Genomic DNA, 9,130 nt, shown 5'->3' on the forward strand with positions numbered 1-9,130 from the left:
TTCAATCATTCAGACAACGTGTGGGACCTCCGGACAACAGTTTCTGGTAGACAAACTATCTAGAGAGGTCGATGGGATTAAATTTTGAGTGTTGAATTGGTTTGATTCTCACTTCACTATACTAGTTACTCTATAATCATATGAAATATATAACCTTTGACCTTGCAGATCCGAGAAGTGAATCACAATTACGAAATGTTGAACCATCCTAATTTTTTTTTTTTTTTTTGCTTTTTTAATTTCCAAAATAAAATCTGCAATTAATGGAAAATTATATACTAGATTTACACGATGTTGTGGTATTGGCATAAAAATTATGAATTTGCTTCAAATATGATAAATATTGACAAATGGACTATTTCTTAATGTTTGTGTGAGTGGTATGAAAATACTTATTTAAATTACAAATAAGTACTCTTAAGTTTTATATATAGAGCCTCAGAAGTGAGCAAACCTTAATTATAATGTCTACATGTACTTAGCCGCATGTAATAATCCCCGACTCTTTTACTTATACGTTTATAATTGTTGATGATTCATAAACGCAAATTATGTCACCGATGTACTGCCATAGGATATTTGCCAACAGATCTGTAGATACTGTAATATAGAGCTTCAAGGTAAGGTAATGCTTATAACACTCACATGCTACATTTATTGATGGGAACAGTCGTGGAATATTCCCATTGGTATTTCTGTTCATTAAGACAAAATGGAATTAAAATCAGTGAAGGGAAACATTTAGCACATGTGACCTCAATTCAAATCGACCGTGACGCCAGATCTTATGTTTACGCCATTCTCGGATAGGCAGGTGAGAGGAGATGACATAGTTTTACCTGTGCTGCTGATCAACAATATAACAGGTAGGTTACATTTTATTCAGAATTAGTTTATTGATTGACGTTACATTTGTCTTAAAAGAAAAGTAAATAATTTAGCATGTGTCAATGATATTTCGTCGGGAAACTGTAAGTGCAGATGAATGCCTTTTTCGATGAAGGAGAGAATGTCACGGTTCATCTACTGAAGTGATAAACAGACATGCTACCATGCATGAACACCTTCGTCAGAGATACTCTGTCAGAGATGCTACAGTAAAACTTTTCATTTCCTTAGTTACGTAATCAAGCGTGAATTGTCTTACTTAAATCGCCAATATCGTTGTTTACAGTGGTAAATCCTATATACAAGTTTCTATTCAGGATTTAATAATGCTGAAAATGCAGCATGGGTAGATTGCCATAAAATACATACTGGTTATATTATAGATATCACAACTTAACGTTTGACTCTATTTATGATACATGTACATATATATCCATATAATGGAAAATATCACAACTTATAATGTAAAGTATGAACCTATCTATGATACATACATGTATATATCCATATAATGGAAAAATTTACAACTTACTAACTTACATGTAACGTATGAACCTATTTATGATGCATATATATCCATAAAATGGATAATATCACAACTTAACGCATGAATTTATTTATTATACATGTACATATATATCCATATAATGGAAAATGTTACAACTTTCATGTAACGTATGAACCTATTTATAATACATATATATCCATATATTGGAACTATCACAACTTACATGTAACGTATGAACCTATTTATGATACATATATATCCAGATAACGGATAATTAATGATAAATATACTTGTATATATCCATATCACGTATGAACCGATTTATGATACATATATATCCATATAATGGATATATTGCTCGTTAACGACTACATGATTGCATATTCTCTTTAATAATGTGATTTTTATGATAAAAATGACAGAGATCCTAAAGAGGAAAATGGACTATGATTTGTGCTTAACTTATACATTTTTTGTAACTAAATACCTCAATAGGGTCTTCATTCAGTCAACGATTCTGAAGTGGAAGACTATTGTTACATATTATGTAGATTTCCCGATACTTTCACCGCATATTCCGCCACGGTGACCCCTGATACATATCGTATCATTGTTATTTAAAGTAACCACATTGTTGTCAAGTGTTTTTGAATCAAAATGCTAATTTCATAAAAAAAAATCGTAAAAAATGACCGTGTTAATAGAACTAGACAGGACCTTTTATATATGTTTTAAATATCTGATGCGGATCTTGAGATGCGTCATGTATCAAGCCCTCTGATTGTGGGGTTTTAACAATGAACGCAGGCTAGCGTAAAACTTAGGGCCCTTAAGTCCACACTCGCGGCTTCATTTGTGTGGTTCAATGTTCAAGGAAATTTATCACAACATCGTGAACTTGACGACGACATTGTGTGACGTGCGTACGCAACTACCGCTGATACGTTATCTTTTCAACTATATAATCATCCATCAAGACTCAAGATAAAACTGTGTTTATATTACAGGTAGAACTGGGGTCGCGGTATCACACTCACCTGTGGATAGGACACTTCGGCGTACTCGCACCACCCAGGAACTCCAATAGTGACAACGCATCATTACGTCACGGATGGGTTGGAGGTAAATAGTAGTATATAAAGAAAATGGAGGACATGATGGCATCGTTAGAACATTGTAAGTTACATTCTGTGAAGTTCAAGCGGAAGCCCAACATGGCGTGGTGTTGGGGATGGAAATACTGCCGAGTAGGACCTATTACCTGTGTGTTTGGAGGTATACTTGTGATCTATTTTCTTGTGATGGATATTTTACTCTACAAATCCCTCCAGACTATAACACTTATGGAACCTCCGAACCCTTCCGGTTACTCACCGCTGCGCCCTATATCGGTGAAGCTACTAATGATGGATCATATGTCACATTATATAGATGATCCCATTGCTGAATTAATAGTGAGCACTTTTGAACCTACTGGGATTTATCATATACTTACACCAAATGTTATCAGCATTAGCGGATTAATTCTTGGATTTGTTTCCGGGAAACTTGTATCCATGGACTCCCTTCAGTATAGGCGCATCGGAGTGTTGGTTTTCTTATACAGGATGTGGTTAGATGTCTTAGACGGAGTTGTGTTCCGTCATACCTCAGGGAATCCTGTATACAAATCACATAGAACATCTTTAGGTTTCTTCGTTGACGTTGACTGTGACATCCTCAGTGGAGTTGCACTTGCTTTTGGATGTCTGTTTTATCTTTGGCGGAATCCTCCGGTCATTGTGTCACGTGACCTATTGCCACAGTCAAAATCTTTTCTGACAGGACGTGAAAATGAGGAGGATTATCCAGTTAAATCATTTGGAGTGAAAGCGACCAAGAATTACATATTTCTCAAGGCGCTCACGTTCGGTATCATCATATTGGCTTCTAGTGCTACATGGGACAATGTCGTTCAAGCATTCGCGGAGATCCTCCAGACACCTTTACAGACATCGGTGCAGACTGTAAGTATAGTCATGTGGTTTATATGAAACTTATGTCATATCAATGACGTAGCAATTTGTGTTTCTACATCATTAGTCGTTGTGCACATATCATATATTCGTATCTTTATTGTACTGACTGCAATAAAATATCATAAATAATATCGTGGACCCAGTTTCGTTTTCACTTTTTATAAGGAAATCCTATTACTGAAAATTTCAGTTCAAATCTAGGTCATGTCGGACTCCTACAAATCTATATCATGAAACAGTCCTCCAAATCAAGGTCATGAAACCGTCTTACAAATCTAAGTTATGAATTATTCTACAAAGCTGGTAAAATCAGCCTTCAGGTACTGTCGTAATGGCAATCAGATGATGAATCGCAAGGGTGAAAATAAATCAATGCAATCAAAATCAAGCTATCGAAAGTGATTACAATGCAATACACCTGATTAAAATATCACCTGTCAATTTACATAAAACATTATGAATATTATACCTGTACAGGTTTATGTATATGTTAAAACTGACACACAGTTTATGTTTTAAATGCCAACGGGACACTTATACACTTGTATAAGTTATTTACCTTATATTGCTAATCGATGTCAAATGAATAGATGCTAGAGTTTATCGATATTACTTTCTATCTAGATCACGAATTCGACATTAAAATAATTAAATGTTTACCTCAGATGTCCTGAATACAGATCAAGTCAACTTTTGAATATGACGTATTTTCTTTATGTTGATATTGTAATCACATATATGTTTTTATCTCTTTTTTCTACTTGTATGCAACAAGTGTAGTTACTATCGTTGATGTAGAGATAGCGGTATATCTTCTATCTAATAGGTCAACACTTCACTTTGAGATAGGTCTGTCACGTTATCGTTGATGTCAGGATAAAAGTGTAAGATATGTGCCATATGTTCCATAATTAGTTAATACTTAACCAGTGGCGAAGGAAGATGAGACGTATGTTGTGGGGGGAGCAAAGGTCCTCAAGATTTTCTTCATCCCCACCTCAATCTTGACATATTCGATTTGTCTTCTAGTTTTTTTTAGTTTTTGCATTAAAAATAATCTAAATATTACATCACATTAAGTGTCCGTACACAAGAGATATCAATTCAACACTCAACCATGTATACTTTATATACTTTTTCACATTATTTTGTTAATATATCATTACATAAAATTCTCGTACACATCTATAGCCAGTGTCGTCGCAATCAGGAAATTAAAGATTACGCAAAATTGCAAAATAAGCTAGGGAGCGTCGAAGGCGCGAGTATTTTGGGGTTGGGGGGGGGGGGGGGTTGAGGGGAAAATATTCCTATTTAACGCCTCTTACGCCCCTGTTAAAGTTATATGTGCCATATTTGTCATAGTCACGAATCAAGAAGAGCTTTTGATATGTTATTCAACTCCAAAACTTACCAACATTTTGAGAATTACAATACTTTCAATGCATAGGTTTTAATTTTACAAGTACAAAAAGGGACTGAAAATGATTTTTGGCAGTACTGCCAAAAATCATTATATTAACATCTTCAGTGTATTGAAATGAGTACATACGGTCAGACCATGAAGCCATCTTGGTGTCTACAAATTCATTGCACATTTTTACAGTATTATTAGTAATTGTAAAGTGGTTTATGAAGGTATATTTCCATCTAAACATGTATAAGGCATTAAAAAACAAGAATTTCACAGTGCATAACCAATGTGTTCTAACTAACGTTTTTAAGGCATTATATTTGGTTGTCTGTCCATTTGAATGATTTTCACAGCTTTATTCATTAAAACTTATGGTTTTAAATAGATAATTGAAGAAAAATTAACATGTCCAAATTTTCGACCAGTTACGGCACATATAACTTTAACAGATAGGTTTATTTTAAGATTGGTAGACGTAGAACAACTAACTGCATTGTATACGCTGTAGTAGTAAGAGGGATAACTCGCACTCACCAAATCACCGAATGTGTTGACAACGTTTCAAGCCAGAAATTAACTATGCACCTACACTCATCAACCTGTCATCATTGATATTCAACAGCTCGTGGCAATTAAGTCTGCAAACAGATAATTTTGTGAAATAAGTTCAAAGATTTAGAAGATATTAATTGGTAATCGTAATATTCATCCATATAAAACTACGTTGAATGGATAGGGTTTATATGCAAACCTATAGAAACTGTAATGTTCTTTTTTGTAATATCATCTGACTTTATCTTCCTTTTGCGAAAAAATATCATCGTTATTTCAGGCATTATTCTTTGTTTGTGCCTGAATGTGTTCTAAAGCATCGCTAATTTAGGGTGTAATTTAATTAGAGTTTCTTTCAAAGGAAGATTTCGAATTAAATTTAAATTATCAGTAAAACATAAAATTACATTGGGATGTAAAATACTAAAATATAATTCAGGTTTAGTATGTTATCTATTGAAACGTTTGAGTCGTTTGTTCTAAAAATGTATTTATAGTTAATTACTCTACAAAAAAAATGTAATAGTAATGTGGAATAAACAATAAAATAAGGAATGTCTTTAGACATTTTGGTCAAGTGTGTATACAATTTTTATGGTCGTAATTTCACCCTATTTTTTTAGTCTAATTATTTGCTTCGTGTGTATATATTTATAAAACAAAATTCAATTTTCTTTTACTGAATAAACCATGGTCGTCTAACTAAACTTTGATGAAACGTAGTGAAAATAATGACATTAAATAAACAATATCGTGATACACTCGAAAAACTACCTTGTCGTTTGAGACATTATTAAGATAAAAAGGTTTCCGATAATGTCGTTTCGAATGATAAATATCTCATGATGGATTGAAAATGAAACGCTTTTAACAACAACTATATTGCTGGTATAAAAGCAATAGGCAATTTATATAATAAAATAATTGATGCATAACTAATATATCACTAAAATGAATAAAAAGCTACACATTTAAAGATAGGCGATAGAATAATGTGTTTACTTTGTATATTTGTCCTTGTGCGTTCAGCGTATACCTCATTAGTCTTAACCAATTAATTAATGAAGTCTATATTTTATGTCTCGTCGAAAATATTTTTATTTTTTCCTCAACCTTATAGAATTGACAGGTACAAATGTACAAGGGAAGTCTTATCATAGTTATTACAAAAATACCACGTAATAGTACATGACAAGTTAAGCGTTTTCAATGATTTCTGTAATCGACACAGCACAAGTAAAAACGTTGTTTATTAATTGAAATAATTTTCTTTTTATACATTTTTTCCTACAATCATGTAGCGTTCTTCGTAAATTATTTTTTAAAAGTTACAAAATACACTCGCTAAAGCTCGTGTCTTTTTAACTTTAAAAAAATAACTCACTCGTGTGGAATAAATTCAATATTCAACAACCACTCATAGTGTAACCTCTAAATGTTATATTTAGTATTGTTGTAAATTTATTATTTAGTATTATTGTATATTTAGTATTATTGTATAAATATATTGAATACTTACGTTTGACAGGAGAAGCAGACAGAGTCCCTACACACAGTAGTAACCTTCTTCAGCATGTATCTGTGGCGGTTCGGCAGCTCTCAAGCTATACTCATTATGATACAAATCGCTATCTTTGCTGACAAAAATATGGGTAAGTATACCATGCTGTAAAATCTTTTTAAAATTGCAGTTGCAACAAATACTTAATAAGAAATCGTTTTTGCGATAAATAAAGTACAGTCACTTATAATTTTACCAAAAAATAAAAAGTCGACAAAAAACCGATGTTTATATATTTGATGAACATATTGAATGAGTGAACATAATTAAAATATATAGCATTCTTAATAATTGGAACTATCAGTGTAGCTCTGCAAATGACAACATGTCTTTCCTTGCAGCTATGTATTCCTTGTTATGCCTTTGGTTATGATGTAGAGGGCTTAATTTCAATCACGAACTATTAGTGTAACTATCAATGCCTATCCTCAACGGCGGGTAACTCTAACTCTCATAATACATACAAGACAGACTAAATAATGAGATAATAGATAATAAGAGAGTGCTAATGAAGGCATTGTCTGTTGCCCAATCACAATTGTAATATTACAATAAAAATATTCTGAAATAAAAATACCGTAATGATAAAAGGACACAAAGTGGACAGGAGTTTTATTTAGTTTTTTTCAAAAAATGAGGATATTAGTTTTTGGCTTCGTTCTTATTGATCAATATATATATTTTTTTTTACTTTTCATCCAATGTTGGTATCACCCCCCCCCCCCCCCCCCCCCCCCCCCCCACCATCGTCTTTCTAGTGTTTTAAGGTTTTAAGTGTATTACAATATAATAATTTGTTTTTATTCGGGAAATCTTTTATTTTCAGGAATTTCTTATGTTCATACCATATGCTGGATTCATTGGAATAGCCTTACTTAATTGTATTAGCTATATACACATATATACCATGTAAGTGAAATAATCTACTATCCATATGTACATTGGTAGTACTATAAGTTTAAATCTGACTGATTTAACATTGTTCTATTTACTCAAGCTATCATCTTTCTTTCTTTTATGTAAAAAAACAGTGTTTCGGTATAACCTTCAATATGATATGCTTTTTGTAATGTTTAATTTACAATCATTATATATTTTTATTCAATTTCGACAATGAAAATAAATATGTTTCCACATATGTCGCATATATAGAAGTACTAATGATACATTATAGCTATTAACTATTTTTAATTATCGCGACTCTGGACTTAAGGATAGAGAGCATGCAACCATTTTAAATATTTCATGGATCAAATTTTCGCGATCCTAGCAATGTGCCGCAAAATTGCGAAAATATCATCTCCGCGAAAATAACCAGCTAGACGGTATACTTTGTTTTGCGATTCGAATAAAACGATAAGGAATAATACATATTTATTAACAAATATTTTTTGTTTCTTTTCCAGCTACGATACATCTTAGATATACACCAGTCCTGACCTCGTGAACAAGAGAATATCGGAAACTACATTGCATGTTTCAAATATATATATTTAAACATATTAAACAAGATACAAACGTTTATATTTCTATAGTTGTTAAAGTTATATGTTTTATTAATAAACTGACTTCACTGGAAACATGTTGGCTTTGTTTCTGACTTCAGTACATGTATATATATATATATTTCCCGAATAGATTTTATGAAGCAGATTTCTCTCGCCAATCCGTTACACATGCATCTTTTAAAATGTACATACAATGTACATGTATACACATGTTCTTATTTATTTGACTTAATTAAACTGTATATAGATCACGTCAAATATTTTTTTTAAATATAATTTCTTGATTTAAAAAAAAACATAAAAAGATAATAAAAAAGAGCCTTAATAGAATGACCTTTGAACTTTGCTCAGATTTCGATCACTGCTGTTCATTTCAACATCTACAATTGATTCAGTAGAGGAGCATGATGTTATGATGTGATAACATTTTATTCGGTTACTTGATAAAAAGCAATTAATGCCTATAAATATGGAAATTCATATTTGCCCTTCAGACTTACAATTTCACATGACCATAAACGGTATGAATCAATCTGAGGAATTTCCCTCATATTCCCAACATTAATGATTTAAACCATAAATTCATACGATCTACACGCTTTTTGAAAATCAACGAAAAAACAATTTAGACGTTTGATATTGCTAAAATATTTTGTAATTGTTTAATATAATGCGAATATC

The 9,130-nt window shown here is 32.1% G+C and overlaps 1 protein-coding gene across 1 annotated transcript; it reads left to right on the top strand.

Moving 5' to 3' along the window:
* Positions 1-368: 368 nt before the first annotated feature.
* On the top strand, positions 369-8,388 carry LOC138327039 (ceramide phosphoethanolamine synthase-like). Its single transcript, XM_069273031.1, has 4 exons — positions 369-866; positions 2,404-3,402; positions 6,909-7,032; positions 8,348-8,388. The coding sequence occupies exons 2-4, from the start codon at positions 2,542-2,544 to the stop codon at positions 8,386-8,388; spliced, it is 1,026 nt and encodes a 341-aa protein (XP_069129132.1). The 5' UTR covers positions 369-866; positions 2,404-2,541.
* The last annotated feature ends 742 nt before the right edge of the window (positions 8,389-9,130 follow it).

This window comes from Argopecten irradians, chromosome 7 (genome assembly GCF_041381155.1).
Source record: "Argopecten irradians isolate NY chromosome 7, Ai_NY, whole genome shotgun sequence".
NCBI classification, from domain to species: domain Eukaryota; kingdom Metazoa; phylum Mollusca; class Bivalvia; order Pectinida; family Pectinidae; genus Argopecten; species Argopecten irradians.

Coding starts and splice junctions, on each gene's coding strand:
- LOC138327039 (XM_069273031.1), top strand. CDS start 2,542: ATGGAGGACATGATGGCATCGTTAGAACATTGTAAGTTACATTCTGTG. Junction 3,403..6,908: donor TACAGACATCGGTGCAGACT/GTAAGTATAGTC, acceptor TACGTTTGACAG/GAGAAGCAGACAGAGTCCCT. Junction 7,033..8,347: donor CTTTGCTGACAAAAATATGG/GTAAGTATACCA, acceptor TTTCTTTTCCAG/CTACGATACATCTTAGATAT.